Source organism: Agrilus planipennis, unplaced genomic scaffold, assembly GCF_000699045.2.
Source record: "Agrilus planipennis isolate EAB-ADULT unplaced genomic scaffold, Apla_2.0 scaffold2, whole genome shotgun sequence".
Taxonomy (NCBI): domain Eukaryota; kingdom Metazoa; phylum Arthropoda; class Insecta; order Coleoptera; family Buprestidae; genus Agrilus; species Agrilus planipennis.
The window spans coordinates 1,215,608-1,235,181 of record NW_020442464.1 but is presented as its reverse complement, the minus strand read 5'-3'; the positions used below and the strand labels follow the sequence as shown (position 1 = coordinate 1,235,181).

Sequence of the window (19,574 nt, the reverse complement as noted above, 5' to 3'; positions counted from 1 at the left end):
TAATCCAAAATTCTTAGAAAACGATTCGAAAAACATCACTTATTAAATGAACCCAAAGCTAAAGAAGCTATGGATTCCATTTCTTTCTCTTATGTATAAAGGATTTGAAATAAAATGGGGTTGTAAATATTTTGATATAAAATGATTGATGTTGATTTTACATGAGTAAAATTAATTGCAACCCTATTTTGGCTCTCATCTTTCACGCTAAACAAACTATTTTGGCATTGGTGTCTCTTTTCCAATTACCTACAATGGGTGAGAAAGTCAAACAAGGAAACATACAGTAGAATTATTTGTTGCTGAACTGAAGAAACTATAACATAAAGATAGAAAAATTATTTTATTTATATTTAAAAATTGAGCATTTTTTGAAAAGAATATTTTATACCTACTTAAATAAATGTAGAAAATTAAAAAAATACTACACAACCGCTAATACCCTAAATAATGAGTGGAATTAATTTATGCGAGTACCTTTTGTTCTATGGATAATCACTGTAGATTTATCTTACATTGATTTTCGTTTATTTTGTAAAAAATTAGGTATTTATCAACTAAACAAATGAGATTTACCTTCGGCAAATATAATGGTCAACCACCACTCCGGACCCGTTTCTGTTCATTTTACATTGTTCATTTTGCAGTTGTAGTGGGTAGTGTTCTTCCAGTTCGATGGCAACATTATTATCCGTTAACCACTGCAAAAGAGTGCACATATCTCCTCCTAGACAACCGCGATTCCCATATTTCGAGCAGTCTATCATCTGCTGAATGCTCAAAATTTCGGACTTGTTGTGCTTCAAGCAGTTCATTGATTCAACCACAGCGATAACACTGAATGCCCAACAAGCTCCGCAACTTCTCTGACTTTTCACATCTGGAAAGAAAAAAGTATGTGCTGTTTTATTTAATTAATTAAACTAACTAGATTTGTGTTGTGTTTTACTTCACGTCTTCATTTTTGTTACTACGTTTATCTTGATGTTTCTATAAAAATTAAAAAAAAGTTCAGCTATTACATGTAGAAAAGAATAAATTTTCCTTTAATTTAAAAATTTCATGGGATGTGCAAAGTAAATTGATGGGGAAAAATAAAAGGCGTTCTTCAATGTCTTGGTTCATCGGTTTTAAATTTATGGCAATTGGAACTTTACTATTTTTGATTTGGTCATCTCTGGAGGTTTGAGTATTAGTTCCTAATTGCTTCACCATTTGCAATAAAAGATTTTACCCAAAACATCTCTATTCTTTTAGCCATGTAGGCAATACCATGATGAAAATTTTCAATGTTTTTGATTTTTCTCAACATAAAGCCCCATCTATCTACGAATGTAGAGGTAGTGTAGAATCTCATGAACCTAAGCCGTGGGTTGCGTTACTGATATCTATCACTTAAATATGTAGATTCGTTGTCATTGTTTATAGTCCATCTATAGCACATAGTTAACAGTCGAATATGTGTTTTCGTATTGTAATACCTATATAATACTTACACCTCTCATACATGTGAAGGCTCATGATATTAAATGACGATTACACATAAAGGCCTCATGTGTATTGACCAAATTGTGTAGATAACTTGGTGAGTTAATTATTTAATTAGATATTATTAATAATACATATATATAACAATTGGAAATGGTTAAAGTAGTAACCATAGACATAAGGAATATAGTCGAACGTAGAATGAAGTTATATTTCACCTTTTTAGACCCCTCTTACTCCCTTCGTTACGCTAATCCCTGTGAACTATTTTTTGTTATCAAAAATAGCAATGGAAAGACTTTCTATCGTAATGAAAAATTTTAAAACACCCAAGTTAAGAAAAAAATTAAAATAAAATTGATGAATTGCAAACATCACATTTCCTTAGAGCCGCTACCCTCCTTGTCATATCTCGTCACATTAAGCAATACTTTCTTTAACCTTTGAATGCGAAAGGGCAAAAAAAAATTGACCTAATCCGCCAAACAAGGTTGTGTTTTTTTCATTTTTACTCATTTTGTTAAGTAATCTACTTTTTTTAACTTCCTTCGAGTTTTAATTACATTCTTGACTTTTTCATAACTTTATCTACCCTTGCAATAGAAAATACAGTATTTATTATGTTTTATTACTCTCTCCATGTATTACTAGATATTTTGTAAAATAGCCATATTAATTCTGCCCTCTGTCCCAACAATCACTTTATCTAAATTAGGTAGATATTATCTACAAATATATAATGACTGGAATGTATAAATAATATCCAGATTAATTACTTTGCAAGAATTCAAATTGTATCTCACAAAACTCCACAAAAATTCCTGCATTCTTATGGCGCACGTTTTAGACACACCTCTAATTTATGTAATGCTACTTGCGAAGACGTACCTGAAACAAAAGTTTTATTCCTCCAGTCAACTTTTAAAGGTAATTTTCCAACAGGTACTCGTTTTCTTCGGAAAACAAATGGCTGGTTCGGTTTTTGAATTTCTGCATTCTGTACTAGACTTTTATAATTGGTCAGCGTCATTTGCAAAAATTCCTCGCGAGTAAAGTCTGAATATTGAGTTAAACCATATATGGCACTACGATTACTTTTTCTTTTTGAGTTTAACACCTCGATTTCTTCTAAGGCATTCTGAAATTTTTAATTAACAATTTAATACGAAATTCTTAAAATTATCACGGAATTAAACTTGTTAATTTGCAGACTACAAGAATTACTAATGGATCAAATACAAACATCTTTCAGTATTTAGATTTATGAAAATCAAATTCGTTACCATTACTGAATTTCATTATTGAAATGAAATATTTGAGTGTTTTACTTTATATAGTAATCAAAACAACATAAAATTCAATTTTATTTCTTATATGTTGTTATATTAACAGTACAACAGTACCCTAAATATTACTAATCTCCGTTGGTATTCATTAATATTTGAATAGTTTTTATGAAACTTCTGCAAATAATTCTGAAATTTTTCTTCTAAATTTTCGACTTGCGAATTTATCCAATTCACCCGCAATAACACACCGAAACATATTAAAACAAATACAATAACTCCTAAAGAACTTTTACTTAAATTAGTCATGCAAATTCGTTGTTAATACTGTTTGGTGTTTCTGTGTTTTAGAATAATGTGGTTCAATATACTTATCTTTATTAACCTTTGCCCTATGATAAGACTTACTAAAATTGAAAATAATATTATGAGCCAAAGAAATTTGGTAATAACAATAAAGAATTAGGCTTATATGATTTGATTACATAGCATGAACTAATGAAAATACACAATAATTATAATTTTTATTGTCTAATCATACTGTGCAAAACTATAAAAAGATTATTGCACTTACTTTTAAAAAACATTGAAAATTGAATATAATTAACTAAATTGTTTTTAAACTTCTAACAATTTAAATTCATCATTACAATATTGTTCAATATTTAATTAAGGATTGTACTCGCCGAACATCCCATATTTACTTTACTTTTTTCTTGTGAATTTATTAAAACAAATAAGTAAATTTGAGATTCTTTTGTAAAAAGGAAAAATAAATTAGTGATGAAAATATAGTTGATCCTGACCTGGAATCGTAAAGTATCTGTATGGCTAAAAGAGCGAGAAATATCCATGGCCAGAAATTCGTTTATAACCTCACATCTATTCTGTGACACATCAAAACAAAAAGAGGAATTTAGTTTTGTTAATCTGTTATTAGTGGTTTAATGCACAAATTCTGAATAACAAAAATTGGAAAATAAAAAGAAATGACAGCAAGGAGTGAAATTGAAACATTATTAAACGGTAGCATTACAGAAGACAAAGATGCTTTAAAAAAATTCATTGAAAGTGTAAGTTAATTGTATTAAATTTGGACCATGTCTACAACTCGTTTTTGTAGAATACAGCAACTTTCAATTTCGCATTTTTGGATTTGAATAGTAGCCGTAAGCGTCTTCTCGACAAATTGTTTAATTATCTTCAGTTAGAGGATGCAAGAGATATGCATAGAGACTGCCTCATTGCTGTAAGAATTTTAAGGTAAACTCCTGCATTGAATCTATTTAAGTGGTAGTTTATGGTTAATTCAATTATTACGAAATTTCTAGTCGTGATAAGAAAGACTTAGATAATATTTTGGATTTGAAGCACTTAGATTTATTAAAGAAATTTGCTGGATTGGATACTAACTGCACTGCTTCTGAAGACAAGATTGACCATGAACTAGAAATAGAGGCTCAAAAATGTCTGTGCAATATTATATACAATAGCCATGTTGCAGCTGCATACTGCAGTAAAAATGGAATAATTGAAGGAGTGATTGAGCGGATAAAGAAGTATAAGAGGTAAATAACAAAACTTGTTTATTTGACAAAATTAAGTTTAGTATATTTTATGGTTGAGTATTATAGAATGTTAATTGTAATTCTTCTAATTCTTTTTTTTCATTAAAGTAATCATTCAAAAATAAGTTTTTTAAATTTTTTCGTCGCACCAATATACTATTACGTCCTAGCATACTAAGTTCTTGCCGTACAGTCAAATATATAGGATTTAATTCAAGATGAGCTTGAGGATCTGTTTCCATATTTTTTCTGGAATCAATGTCCATTATAATATCATTCAATCTAAAAATACTTTTATCAGTTCCACGACTTCCTGCCATTTTTAAAAATAAATTTGTTTTAGAAGTTAAATATTTCGGTATAAAAGCAGAAAAAATAAAATAAATTAATTTTTTTGACATTGACAAATTTAGCAAAACAGTGTGCTAAGGCAATTCTGTGACCAAAATTGAATCCGCCGTCTAGAAGTTTATTGAAAATGGTTACTCTCCCATTTTCTGTTCTAGATTTAAAAAAATACCCCTGGACATAAAAATATTTGATATGAAAATTTTATTTTTAATAACGGCTCTGTGTGATGAAACCAGACCAAAGTTAAAAGAAGATCTACACGGTTTGAAATATTTAACAGAAGTGTTGGAGCATCTTACAACAGATGATAAAGAATCTGGACCAAACGGTGGTGCCTCTTCAGCTCCAGTTCAGAAAAAAATATCAGTATGTGAATATTACAATTGAAAATTTTTAGTAATTTTTTTTTGTAGAAGGAAGAATCGAATTATGCTTGCGAGGTACTTAAAGTTCTTTTCAATTTAACCGTAAGTCAAAATCTTTCTTCACAACCAGACGAAGAAGAAGAGTCGAGATATAAGGAGTTGGTCGCAATTTTACGCGATATGTTGGTTGTCAAAATTGAAGACCAAAATACAAAATTAGAATTAACAAATAACATCGTAAATTTAATTACCAATATGCCAACAAGTACATATAGTGCTCTTCACAGACCAGTGAAAGATGAAGAAAAAATCCCCAAAAAATTTCAGTTTGATGGCCAAGACATGAGAGCAGTTAAAGAAATACTTGTTCTTTTGGAAAACAAATTTTCTACAGAAATCGTATGTTGAACTTGTTACTTATATAATTAATTTTTAAATGGAAAAAGAAAAAAAGTACACTAATAAAACCTTTGCTTTAGCTCATTTAACTTAGTAGATTTAATTGTTCTTTTGAAAAAGCTGTTGAATTAAACATTTTCACATCATCTGTACAATTTTTAAATTATATTATTCTTCCTGATTGTTCTACTTTTTTAAGGCTGTTAGAAGTCAAACGGAAATCCTGTCACCAATTTTGACAGTATTGGTAAAAGGTGTAAGTAGCGATAGATATTTAAGAAAGTATTTACGCCAAAATATACTTCCGCCCCTAAGAGACGTACACACCCGCCCAGAAGAAGGCAACACTCTTCGTAACAATCTTTGTCGTTTGCTGACGACAACCATAACTCATGTACGGGATTTGGCAGCAGATTTACTTTTTATTTTATGCAAAGAAAATGGTAAGAAATTTTATATACATCTTATTTTTGTTAATAATGCTGTTTAAGACTGTATATTGTAACAATCATCATCATCATAGGTTGTCAGCCCCGAAGATCAGTTCGGCACCTCTGCTTCTTCTTATTCAGTGCCAATTTTCGCATTTCACAAACACTTGAATATCCCACATCCTTAATTGCATACGAACCGTAATAGAATTAATCTAGGTCTTGTTCTGCCCCTTTTTATTCTGTTTCTGCTTCTAATGTGCCCATAATTAACCCTTTATCATACATCATCCTCCTAAACGTAGTTATATGCAATATTTTTGTTTTATTTTTATTTATATTAGTTTCATGCTCTTCTGTTAATACCACTTCCATTTTATTTGAATATAGTTTAACTCTCCCTAATATACCATCCATAAATCTAAACATACTAATCTTGTGCCCTTCTGTATCTGTGCTGTTTTTTATATCTGTAATATTACATCAGGAGTTCCTCTGGTTCCTCAACGAACTATTTTTATTTTCTAGGAAAACAGGCGAACTCCTGACGATACTACTTAGGGATCTTCAAGCTGTTGTTTGAATACCATATCCAAATTGTTAATAACAGGTAAATTATCTCATATCATATTATATATTTCAAAATTTACAGTTGGTCGCATGATTAAATACACTGGTTATGGTAATGCAGCTGGTTTATTTGCGAATCGTGGTCTCTTGGGAGGCGGACGCCCTGGAGAGCGACGATATAGCTCTGAGAGCGAAGACAGCGACACCGAAGAATATCGTGAACACAAACATGGAATTAATCCTGTTATAGGGTGTTACGAACAACCCAAAACTAATCCGATGGCACATATGACGGAAGAACAGGTAACCCCTACTTTTTTAAAATTTATTGTCACAGTAGTTTCAGAAATAGAAGAAAGAGGATATCCTACAATATATAAAAGATCCTCAGGTAGGGTTCCACGTTTAGATTGTGGTATTTTTTGAATTCCTTGTAACTAGTTCTTCAAAACATACCTATCCCTATTGATTAAATAATTTTTGTAAGCAAAACCCTAAAAACTTGTTTCGGCAAATATATTTTGCTTTGTGCCAAACGAAATGGTGATTATATTACCTACTTTATAAGAAAATAAGACGAAATTTAATTAATTATTTGCAAATGTCATTAGTATTGGTTATAATCTTTGTTTGTGTCGTTTTCAGAAAGAATATGAAGCGATGAAATTAGTTGATTTAATGGATACTCTAACTAGAACTGGCATAATTCAACCCTGTAAAATAGGTGAAGATGGAAGACCAGAACCTATAGAACATGTTCTGCAGCTTCAAGAAGGTATACCTGCTCAACAGGTTCGTCGAAATCAAGACGATGACTAATGACAATACAAGTAAATGTTTCCAAATGTATTTTTTCGGCTGTATGCCACATTGTATCGAGTTAATTCTGTTCTATCATTGTGTAAGTAATAAGTGAGAGAATAATTTTTTTTTAATGAAATAAGGAACAATATTTGATGTAGTATTCCAATTCATATTGCAGGTTTCATGAATAAGTTTAAAGGGTATTAGTACAAATTTTATGAATAATTTAAGGTGCAGTTTTTCTACTTTTATAACTATAGACGTCTTTTAGTAACTATAACACTTCGAAATAACTAAAATTAATCAATTATATCAACTGTATGGACTTCCACATCAATATTGCAATTACTAAAAAAAAAATTAGAAACCTTAAATACTAATCGTAGCATGACTTAGTTTTATAATTTCAATTTTGCTATGCTACTATTTGGTGTCAACTTTTGATTACAAATTTCTTAACGTTAGTTTGATGATGTTGTTATTATACTTAGCAGTTAGCAAAAATATCAAAGTATGGTCTCATATTTCTCGTAAACTATATTAATCTCATATTTCTCTTACTATATTAATTATTTAGATACGATATAGTAAGATATTTATCAATAAAAATGTATTTATGTTTAGCATTAACTGCATGCGAATTGCTTTGAAAAGATTTGTTGAAATTGAAAAAAAGATATTTATGAAATCATATATCTATGTAATTATCTGTTCAATAAAGCTAGATGAATGTTATTTTTTCTTTTTTCATCTAGCAGGCAGAAGTTAGAGACAACCCTAAATAAAATGGAACCTGTGTCGATAGAAGTGCAGCAGTGCATGGAATGAATATAAAGGAAAATAAAAATATCGGTATGTACAGAAGTCAGGTAAAGTAGAGTTTGAGCTAATATAGAAAAGTTGGAGACGAAAAACTAGAAGTCGCTAATTTTCAATGTCTAGAAAATAAGATGTTAGGAAAAAAAATCGGTAGAAACACCAATATGTAGCTACAAAAAATTATTTCTGTTTGGAGTGAATGAATAATAACCGCGTTATATTTAAAAGACTCACTGAATTCATTTATTACGTAAAAATTTTTTGTTATTTAAAGATCGTTCAGTTTAAAATAATATTTATTTTACAGCCGTATTTATTATAGCATTTGTTCTCGACGAAAAGTTAATTTTGGAAATAATTTTATATTTTAAATAAGCGTCTGACGTATCCATTAGAATGACAGTTTTCTATTACCTCCAGTATTATTTTAAAAAATCCAAACTTATATATTATGTTTTTCGGTAGGAGAACCAATGCTTAATGTTATATTGAGCAATGAGATTTACAATAAGTATGAAAATAGTAACTGAATGTAATGTTTTTCTACTACATAACTCATTCATGATTTTTCTTTCCGTTCATTAGTATCTGTTGAGAACTTTTTGAGTTTTGGTAGTTTAGTAGTATTTAAGTTTAGCAATAAAATAACGATTGCTACCCTATCAGTCTTTTTTTACTCAAGGATGAAGCGGCACCTGCAAGAAGCATTGATGTAGAAGTACCTTTTTCCACTGGGAACAGAGGCAATCTGTTGTTACTAAAGGACGGACAATTAACTGGTAAGTAAAGATAGTAGGTGTGAAATTTTCATTGAATTATCCTAGAAGCCCAAAAACGAAACTACCTTATAAAGTAAACTTTAATAATAATACCAATCAAAATTAAAAAAACTAATAGTGAAAGTCAATACTGCTTTTTTTATTTGTCTTCATACTAGCTCTTATATAGACTAGTTCTTATTTGGTATTGTAGTATTTTGTTTAATTCTGGTTAATTATTCGATTATTGAGTATTATAAAATACACGCAGGTTTCAGTTTCCTGAAAGTTGAAAATTTTTAACTACACGTCACTACATACTGTTGTTCTGATCTCATCCTTTTGACTTTTGGCTTCAGTATAGTTTCGGCTGTGTGTTGGTGAGTGTGGGGGTTCTATTAATAAAAAATTTTGAAGTTCCTTTCACCCCCCTAATGATTAGACGCTGAATCTACATTGTTCTTAAATGATTTTCATATGTCTTCAAAAACGACAGGACTGCCGTATACAGTTTTATCCCCTGTTGCACCCCTTAGTGATTCATTTTGAAAAAAAAATCGATGCAAGGAAATTGATAGTTTATTTTTTCATAAATTAATTTTTCGCCTATTAATAAGGGAATTAGAACTACTGTTAACGATGAGAATACTTCGCAGTAGAGTGGGTTGCCTATATGAAAGTCTAGTAATGAACAGTGTTTAAAAATATTACATTTGAATTCCAGGATAACTTTTCGGGAGAATGAACGAGGCGCTGTTGTAGATAGAAATACTACAGTGTGAATCGAAATTTTGTTAGCAGCTAAATTTTTGGATTTTAATAATATAATCTATTTAAATTTATTTGGTACATAAGCAGTCTATAAAAATAATTGTGATTTTACATTACACTGTTGGTGTTAATTAATATTTTCACATTGTTTTGTATATTTCTCTAATGTGGGCATTTTTACATTGTGTCCTGTACATTAGGGTTTTTTATATGAGTTCTGATAAGCAAAGACGTTTGTCATACATACGTTTCTAGTTAAAAATGCGGACAAAAAACTGTTCGCTTTATTTGTGTTGTTTATCTTTCAATTAAATTTTCCGTTATTGAGGAAGATGAGAGTATAAAAATGTAACAAAGTAATAGTATTCAAGGAAATAGATGCTTCTTAATAAAAAATAGTGATTGATTAAAAAAGAAGTCAATGTAATGTACCCCTTTATTTTAAATTAGTATGTAGTAAAGACGATAACAACAAAGCAATTCTGTCCAAAGATTGTAACAGTTTTTTCTTTCGTTGGCATTTAGTGTCTACAATTTAGGTATTTATGCATTTTTAAAATGCATTGTCCTTTGGAAAAATCAGTGTTTTGTTGTATTGTATGCAAATAAAAAGAAAGGATATTTTAGTTATACAATCCTTAAAAAAAGGGGGAGCACAAGAATGTGAAAACTAGCCATGTTCTTGAACTGTCTCAAATGAAAATGACAATTTCCCACCCTTATGCCAACGAAAGGCGTTTGCCATTTTATCATAAGGGTTTTACAATTAAAACTTCCTTTCTTTTCATTGGCATGCAATTTGGAAAATATTTTTTTGCAAGTACCTACGCTCGACCGCTGGAGCTTTTTGGGCGGTTGAGGATTGTTGAATAAATAGTTGGATTAAATTTAAAAATTAATTTACAATTTGATGAATTAAACAATGAAATTTTGTAGGAATGCATACTCTGATGAAACCTATTTGAATAAAAAATAAACTAATTAACTTTAATTTATGTTTATTATATTATATGATGAGTGAAAACGAATAACATAGGATAGGCGCATAGATAGTATAATAGAGGAATAGGTATTACATATATTTTCGTAAAATTTTCTCTCGAAAAACAAGGCGCTTAAAATACAAAACTATGCGTCGTATTTATTTAGTGATAGGTACAAAAATATCTGTTGGGTACATACTTTATTCAACTCAAGAGGTTTTGCGATCTTTTCTAGATGAACTTGATTGCTAAATTATGCAAATATAATAGTATGTATTATAGAACTCGAGGGGTTTGAATTCCTTACCCATCTAGAACATAAAATCTATAACCCATACAAAATAAAAAGCTGATTACGTCCCTCTGTAAAATGAATATTACATTCTAATTAATATTTTTTTTGTTGATATCAGAAATAGTTTATAACAATAATTCCAAGATCAGTAAATTGAATTTTTTTAAATTTTATACTTTTAAATTTTATTGTTTACGAGTGATTTCGTCGGTACACGGTATTTGGCTTTCTCAACTTCCTAGGCTTTTCTGAGCCTAGGCCTTTAAACCCTGTTAATTTGGTAAGCAAAACATTTAAAATTTCAATTGTATTAAGTTGTGGCTGAAAGTAGCTACGCGATTGGTTAAATTATAAAAAAATTGCCCCGAACCATCGCAGAAACCTAATTTGATACTTCTGCGTAGAGTTATGACGTCATCAGTGCTTCGTGCATTAGCTTTCGCAATTTCATGCAAGCCAAAACGCGGTCGGTTCATGCTGATTCATTACTAAGGCGTGGTCGTTCGTATTTGCAAGTTGTGTTGTCCGCGTCTTTTAAATTCAACATTTTAGGTAGTTTTTTTTGCAGAATTAGTTTTATTTATTTCTACGTGTAATATTCTGAAACGTTATTGAGATTTATTCATACTGTATTGTTATTTTTCGCAATTATCGATAGCCACAAATTGGCAAAATGTCTTGAGACAGACATCATTTATTTGATACGAGTGATTAATTCTCTTTTTTGCCGCAGATTAACCGATAAATGAGACAGAAAGAGAAGGTTGAAGTTAATTTTGATTCCTGGTACTGAAAAAATCAAATCGTTTACCATGGTACTCTTCGCTGTTTACTTTACGCCTTGGACAATTTTACAGTCAATTGAGGTGAGAATAACACGCACGTTTCTTACTAGACAAGCTAAAATAATTTTTGAATACTTTGAATACAAAGGTGCTTCTTTATTTTCTGAAAACGAAAAAAAGGATTTATAACAATTGATTGGTTAGTAACAATATTACATTAAAAGTAAAACTTTTGATTAAAAGTTTCAACCTCTTAAGCATTTCTAACCTACACACTTTTAGTAGAAAGTCAAGTTTTACGTGTCAGCTTTATTATGTGTAATACAGACTATGTTTATATTTTGACTTTAATATCAATAGCAGATTAGAGAATCCAGTTAAACAGTTTATTAAATATTTGATTTTAGGAAAGAAATGTTTGTTTATTTTGTTTGTTTATAAAACATTTCCAAACACTTGTATCGGTGCTTCACTTTAAAATTTTAGTGTTTAACTTGGTTTTAGCTTTGTTTTTATATTTTATTTAACATCTTATTTGTTTAATACCGTAGCTAATTTGTTTTTTTACCCATTTCTACAGATTAGCCAACCGTTCAGGCTGATTATACTGAAACAACCAATGTCTACAATGATGTCGACTTTGCTGGACTTGCTTATTGATTTGCCGTTTCCGTCTTCATTGTGCAACATCATGCAGATAATTTTCAACCTTCGAGTGAAAGCAACCAGAGGTACATGAGGGTACACTGCGAGTAGAGGAATGAACGGGATGTGAGTAACAAGTGTGAATGGGGTTGAACAAATTGAAATTAATGTAGAACAGATCTTTCCATGAATGTGCATGTTACTGATTTATACCGATTTACTTGATTTAAAAATGGTAATTAATTATTTTTTCTTGCCTGTTTCTATACAGATTGTCCTACAAATGAGAAGAAAATGCAGTTAACTTTGATGCTACTGAAACAACCGATGCTTTTGACGTCTTCACCTTGCAACATTATGCAGTTAATTTTTGCTGTAACAATGGGAGGCAATTGGAAATTAATTAACTTGGAAGCGAGGGACAAAAAATTGCTTGCTGTGGTATCCCTCCTAGATTGGTTTGCTCATCACACTGATAGACTTTAGAACGCCAGTTTCTACAATTAATTAAGGTGAGAAAACATGACTTCATTAATATTAATTGCTCTTTATTAATTTGTTATGGAATTTCTGTTAAATATTATCTATTGTCAACAGTATAAATTGAGGTTATTGTGCATCTATATCTTTTGACAGTTTTCATTTTCCACAGAATAGATTGACATTTATCATTGATCTATCTATGGATTTCTTTTTAACGTTTTTCTATTGTCTGCATCGTAAATTGACGTATTATTTGACATTTATCTATGCCGTGATCTATGGTTGTGATGTAAAATGGCGTGAAGATAACGCTTGTTATTTTATAAATCAGCTATTTTTACTCGCTTTTTGATGCGTTTTTATTTGTGTTTCTTAATTTTAAGTGTAATTAATATGTTTTTTGTCCATTTCTGCAGGTTATACAATGAATGAGGGAGAATTGATGTTCAGTTTGGTTATCCTGAAACAGCCAATGTCTACATGGGTGTGGTCTTTCGAGGATTATATTCTTGATTTGCTGTTTCGTCTTCGCCTTGTAACATCATGCAGTTAATTTTCAACCCTTGAGTGAGAGCAACTGGATATTTATTTGAATTCCACCGAAATAACAAATCCTCTGCTATAGTATTCCTCCTGGAGTTGGTTTACTTTTCACACCTATAAACTTTGGAATGTTAGTTCTACAATTGATTAAGGTGAAAATACTTGATATAATTTATTTTAATTGCTCATTATTAATCTATTTGCCACCGTATCTGTTTCAGATCGACGTTGGAGAAGACAAAGATGACCCCATAGTTGAAATAGTTCTTTATCTTGCATGCTCTATCTAGTAGAATTCATTAAGTTCGTTTTATTCAAATTAATTTTTTATTTTGCATGGNACGGTAGCAAATAGATTAATAAAGAGCAATTAAAATTAATTATATCAATTATTCTCACCTTAATTAATTGTAGAACGTAACGTTCCAAAGTTTACAGGTGTCAAAGCAAACTAACTCCAGGAGGAACACTGTAGCAGAGAAGTTATTTCAGTGGAATTCAAGTAAATATCCAGTGGCTCTCACTCATGGGTTGAAAATTAACTGTATGATGTTACAAGGCGAAGACGAAACAGCAAATGAAGAATATAATCCACGAAAGACCACACCCAAGTAGTATTGGCTGTTTCAGTATAACCAAACTGAACATTAATTCTCTCCCGTTTGTTGTATAACCTGCAGAAATGGACAAAAAACGTATTAATTACACTTATAATTAAGAAACACAAATAAAAACGCATCAAAAAGCGAGTAAAAATAGCTGATTTATAAAATAACAAGCGTTATCTTCACGCCATTTTACATCACAACCATAGATCACGGCATAGATAAATGTCAAATAATACGTCAATTTACGATGCAGACAATAGAAAAACGTTAAAAAGAAATCCATAGATAGATCAATGATAAATGTCAATCTATTCTGTGGAAAATGAAAACTGTCAAAAGATATAGATGCACAATAACCTCAATTTATACTGTTGACAATAGATAATATTTAACAGAAATTCCATAACAAATTAATAAAGAGCAATTAATATTAATGAAGTCATGTTTTCTCACCTCAATTAATTGTAGAAACTGGCGTTCTAAAGTCTATCAGTGTGATGAGCAAACCAATCTAGGAGGGATACCACAGCAAGCAATTTTTTGTCCCTCGCTTCCAAGTTAATTAATTTCCAATTGCCTCCCATTGTTACAGCAAAAATTAACTGCATAATGTTGCAAGATGAAGACGTCAAAAGCATCGGTTGTTTCAGTAGCATCAAAGTTAACTGCATTTCCTTCTCATTTGTGGGTCAATCTGTATAGAAACAGGCAAGAAAAAATAATTAATTACCATTTTTAAATCAAGTAAATCGGTATAAATCAGTAACATGTACATTCATGGAAAAATCTGTTCCACATTAATTCTTACCATCTCACACACACCCCCAATTCATACCTCCATTCCTTTGTTCAACCCCATTCACACTTGTTACTCACATCCTGTTCATTTCTCTACTCGCAGTGTACCCTCATGTACCTCTGGTTGCTTTCACTCGAAGGTTGAAAATTATCTGCATGATGTTGCACAATGAAGACGGAAACGGCAAATCAATAAGCAAGTCCAGCAAAGTCGACATCATTGTAGACATTGGTTGTTTCAGTATAATCAGCCTGAACGGTTGGCTAATCTGTAGAAATGGGTAAAAAAACAAATTAGCTACGGTATTAAACAAATAAGATGTTAAATAAAATATAAAAACAAAGCTAAAACCAAGTTAAACACTAAAATTTTAAAGTGAAGCACCGATACAAGTGTTTGGAAATGTTTTATAAACAAACAAAATAAACAAACATTTCTTTCCTAAAATCAAATATTTAATAAACTGTTTAACTGGATTCTCTAATCTGCTATTGATATTAAAGTCAAAATATAAACATAGTCTGTATTACACATAATAAAGCTGACACGTAAAACTTGACTTTCTACTAAAAGTGTGTAGGTTAGAAATGTTTAAGAGGTTGAAACTTTTAATCAAAAGTTTTACTTTTAATGTAATATTGTTACTACCCAATCAATTGTTATAAATCCTTTTTTTAGTAATTGCAACACATTGCGTCCGTTTTCAGAAAATAAAGAAGCACCTTTGTGCTTCCTTCAGGCATTACGATGTACTGGAGTGTAAAGGGACTAACTGATAAAACCAAAACACGTGGCAACCAGTGTTCCTATAAAATGAAAAATTATGAAAAAGTATTCAAAAATTATTTTAGCTTGTCTAGTAAGAAACGTGCATGTTATTCTCACCTCAATTGACTGTAAAATTGTCGAAGGCGTAAAGTCAACAGCAAAGAGTACCTTGATAGACGATTTGATTTTTTTCAGTACCAGGATCAAAATTAACTTCAACCCTCTCTTTCTGTCTCATTCATCGGTTAATCTGCGGCAAAAAAGAGAATTAAACACTCGTATCAAATAAATGAAACATGAAATAATCTAAAATTTTAAAATGGCGTCTGTCTCAAGACATTTTGCCAATTTGTGGCCATCGACAATTGCGAAAAATAATAATACAGTATGAATAAATCTCAATAACGTTTCAGAATATTACACGTAGAAATAAATAAAACTAATTCTGCAAAAAAAACTACCTAAAATGTTGAATTTAAAAGACGCCGACAACACAACTTGCAAATACGAACGACCACGCCTTAGTAATGAACCAGCATGAACCGACCGCGTTTTGGCTTGCATGAAATTGCGAAAGCTAATGCACGAAGCACTGATGACGTCACAACTCTACGCAGAAGCATCAAATTAGGTTTCTGCGATGGTTCGCGGCAATTTTTTGTAATTTAACCAATCTCGTAGCTACTTTCAGCCACAACTTAATACAATTGAAATTTTAAATGTTTTGCTTCGTGCAAGTTCCATCGCCTGATCACCACTCTAGTCTAAATAATTGAATACAAGAGCGAGAGAGATGGTGAAACCTAAAAAAAGAGGGACAAAGAAAATAATGATGAGAATGAATTTTTCCTGTTCTAGTTCTGGAATTTAAATGGACGACACAATACAAGCACGTGATTTTGAAATGATGAAAAAAATTAAACTGTAAAACTAAATAAATTCCTACATGATTAAAAAAAAATTAAAATAAATAATTTTCAATTTGCAGTCGTTTAGTTCATTTCGTTGCTGGTTGTGTTGCAACATGAAATTTTACACAGGAGGTTCCTTATGCAACATAAGGGTATAATAAGAAAGGATTTTCATTAAAGTTAGAAATCTACAATTTGTATTTTTGTAACATAAGTACCCATTAATAATTGTTGATATTTCATACCTAGACCCAATTACAGAACATAATTAATAACAATAATTATTACTGTTTGAAAGGTTTCATAATATATATTTTATAAATTTCGTTATCTTCTTCACTTCCTCCTTATTATATAATAATTTCGTAGTTATATTGTATATTCTACAAATCTTAATTGTAATTACCAAAATTTTGTCACAGCATTAAAGGTACAAAAGAATGATAAAAAAAGTGGTAAAGAAAGAGAGCTAATAATAAAAAAATAGTAAATAATAAATAAGAAAGAAATAGTAAATAGTACAATAAAAAAAATTAAAAATAAATAATTTTCAATTTAGAGTCGTTTACTTATGTAATAAGGAGTATCTCAATCTGTTTTCTATCCATTTACCAAACTCCTTTTATGATCTTTGTTCTACATCTGTTAGTATATCCTTGGCTTTTATTCTTTGTTTTTTATAAAATCATAACTCTTTATACCAGCATAATTCGTTCATTAGTTAATATCTACGATCCATCGTCTGAACGCTCGGAGAGATTCTTGTTAAATTGCTGCCTAATCGTAAGACGAAAGGAATGAATGTTACAATAATTCAGAACAAACTTCATAAACTTTAAAATGTAGTAGAACATGAAAATTGAAATTTATTTCTGTGGTAAACCGTTAGCAAGAAAAATCTTTGAAATTGCTTTCGAGTCCACTGAATACACGACCGCCTATTTTAATTGTTAATACATACATTTGATACGGGAGTGCCAATTTATCGAAACACTTTTTTGATTTATCTAGTCATAAAATCATAAAAATTATAGTCATATTAGTAAATATAAAATTAGTTGTTTAAGCGAACATAAAAATTGTCCTTATTGACGTACAGAAGTAAATTTCACCTAAATTTTCTTTTTTCGTTATATAAAATGCTAAAGCGGCGTAAAAACGTGGGTAGGAATCTGGATTTGTTTACTATATTCGCTTTTGCGCGGTTTCCATTTCAAAGCCCAAATAAAACAAAACTGTTATTATATCCACGTTATTGCTTAAATATTGACAAAAAAAAATTAGAAATATCGGAATTCTTTTTCCTTTCTTTGTTTTCACATGCTACATCGCTGTATTCTGCAATTTATTCAAAACACCCTTCTTTCCAAAACAAAAAATTTGTTGTATAAAAAAGGTAATTTTTTTTTCTATTTTTAACGATAATTATGAAAACATGGTAATCAATGAAATAATGAAAACGCTACAATTACTTCAGCATATTGTGCTTTTGTTAAGGGCAAATATTTTAAATAGGTAAAATTACAACAAGAACAAATATATGTTAGACTCATATGTCGAGTACGCCTCTCCGCTGATATTAAGATTAAGGCCCAATGAGGAGTTTCCGACAGTATAGTAAGAAGGTACATCACATTTCGCGTACTGGAATTCGGAATTTTATGTTTTAATGCATTTTGCCGATTTTGCAATTTAGGAATACTCAGCATTCGAGTGGAATTACAAAAATGCTACTTATCAAGAAAGCAATATTCATTTTTCAGAAAATTTTAACATTATCAATTTATTGCAACAAGAAGAACTACCACGACACTAACTGTTGCACTGGGCCTGCTCGAAATACATTTGCACCCTTTATTTAGAATGAAACTGGGTATGTGTAGATATTCAATTTTGATAACTTAGTTTCCTTTTTTTCTTTATAAAAAATTCGTAAAGCACAAAAATGCTTAAGAAAAATATTAATGGAAAATTAATTTTTCAAATTTATCAATAAAATAAGTTCACTGTGACATGGTGAATAATGTGTTTCAATAAAGTTGTGTAGCAAATGTTCCTTTTTAAATGCAAGATTATTTAAATTTTATCTCAATTAGAGGTTTCTTTTCACTGTTGTCGATGAACAGCTTTTAACTATTGGATAATGACTAGAATAAAACATATTTCACTGTAACTGAAATTTCGACTTGACTTTTATCTTCCCATTTTTCCGAAAGACGTGTATTTGACGTTGTATAAAACATTTATAGATACTGTGCTTTTAAAAAATGCAGTCACAAGAAACCTTTTGATGATATGCGTGAAAAAAAATTGTCCGATAAAAATTTTGGTCACGTCAAAACCACGACCTATTATTTATTCATAAAATTCCTATTTTAATTATTTATTCTTAAAATAAAGGAATAAATAAATAAACTACAAAGAGATCACTCCAGTCATCACAAAACTACAGACGCATGTTTAGCCCACTTCTATTGTGGCATTGTCAACGCGAGTCTTCTCTTCACAGTGGTTTTGTAGGAACCAGGTTGAGTCTTTTTTGGTTTATTTGATTAAGGGTTATAGACAGATTTTATAACTGCTTCTATACTTTGTCTATATCGTACAACCTTCGAAGATGGATAGAATTACCAAAAAGTTTTGGCTTTTATCTAATAGGTAGTCTGTAAGTATACAGCTTTTCCTTACTATAATCAATGGTAAGTCAAACTACTTTTAAATTTTGTGGATATTTTAATAAGCAATCAATTTTCCTCATAAGCCATACGTAAAGATGTGCAAAATAGTTTTTGGAAAGTATTTAAAGACAAAATGCAAATACTTTTTTGATTTGTTATTTCAAATGTAAAATACAAAATAGATTTCCCTTTTGTATTTTAAATGCTAAATGCAAAATACGTATTTTCAAAAACATTCATTTAATTAAATACTTTTTTGTAGTACTATTTAATTTTCTACATTTACTTAAATTTAAAATATTTTTAAAGAAAACCTTGCAGGCATTTACTCATTTTTTAAATATTGGAGTTTTTCTAGACTAATAGTGGTGTTTGGTTATATACTGAACCAATTGCGAAGATTATGATTCATATTTTTCCGTTTGAAGTGATTGAGGTATATTTTTATGTTATAGTTTCTTCAGTT

At 30.2% G+C, this 19,574-nt stretch overlaps 2 protein-coding genes and 1 long non-coding RNA gene across 11 annotated transcripts in view; 1 reads left to right on the top strand and 2 right to left on the bottom strand.

Annotated features, from left to right (window-relative positions):
- LOC108737879 (cathepsin O-like) overlaps positions 1-3,116 on the bottom strand; it is a 4,554-nt gene extending 1,438 nt beyond the window's left edge. The window contains exons 1-3 of the mRNA XM_025981007.1: positions 2,892-3,116; positions 2,377-2,626; positions 577-880 (exon numbers count right to left, since the gene is read on the bottom strand). Coding sequence (XP_025836792.1) covers positions 577-880; positions 2,377-2,626; positions 2,892-3,083 — 746 coding nt within the window. The 5' untranslated portion in view covers positions 3,084-3,116. The remainder of the gene's footprint in view (positions 1-576; positions 881-2,376; positions 2,627-2,891) is intronic.
- Positions 3,117-3,622: 506 nt separating this feature from the next.
- LOC108737738 (synembryn) lies at positions 3,623-13,604 on the top strand. Of its 5 annotated transcripts, XR_003232456.1 has the most exons (15): positions 3,625-3,847; positions 3,898-4,037; positions 4,106-4,342; positions 4,849-5,059; positions 5,107-5,457; positions 5,657-5,900; positions 6,541-6,761; positions 7,104-7,288; positions 8,018-8,114; positions 8,764-8,860; positions 11,622-11,754; positions 12,254-12,444; positions 12,590-12,830; positions 13,218-13,496; positions 13,566-13,604. XR_003232456.1 is itself a non-coding variant. In XM_018470934.1 (8 exons), the coding sequence occupies exons 1-8, from the start codon at positions 3,764-3,766 to the stop codon at positions 7,275-7,277; spliced, it is 1,662 nt and encodes a 553-aa protein (XP_018326436.1). In that variant the 5' UTR covers positions 3,625-3,763; the 3' UTR covers positions 7,278-7,981. The 5 variants fall into 5 exon arrangements, 1 of the variants encoding a protein (XP_018326436.1); XR_003232457.1 differs by having other exon boundaries at positions 3,623-3,847; positions 8,021-8,114; positions 13,218-13,579; XR_003232458.1 differs by having other exon boundaries at positions 12,254-12,404; positions 13,218-13,579.
- A 107-nt stretch (positions 13,605-13,711) lies between these two features.
- Positions 13,712-19,574, bottom strand: part of LOC108744995 — a 111,527-nt gene continuing 105,664 nt past the window's right edge. Inside the window, exons 4-8 of one of the 5 annotated variants that reach the window (XR_003232449.1) lie at positions 15,637-15,769; positions 15,400-15,557; positions 14,829-15,019; positions 14,406-14,646; positions 13,712-14,018 (exon numbers count right to left, since the gene is read on the bottom strand). This is a non-coding gene — a long non-coding RNA (uncharacterized LOC108744995). Of the gene's footprint in view, positions 14,019-14,405; positions 14,647-14,760; positions 15,020-15,399; positions 15,558-15,636; positions 15,770-15,980; positions 16,349-19,574 lie in introns of those variants that run through there. The other 4 variants (XR_003232451.1, XR_003232452.1, XR_003232450.1 and 1 more) reach the window with 4 other exon arrangements.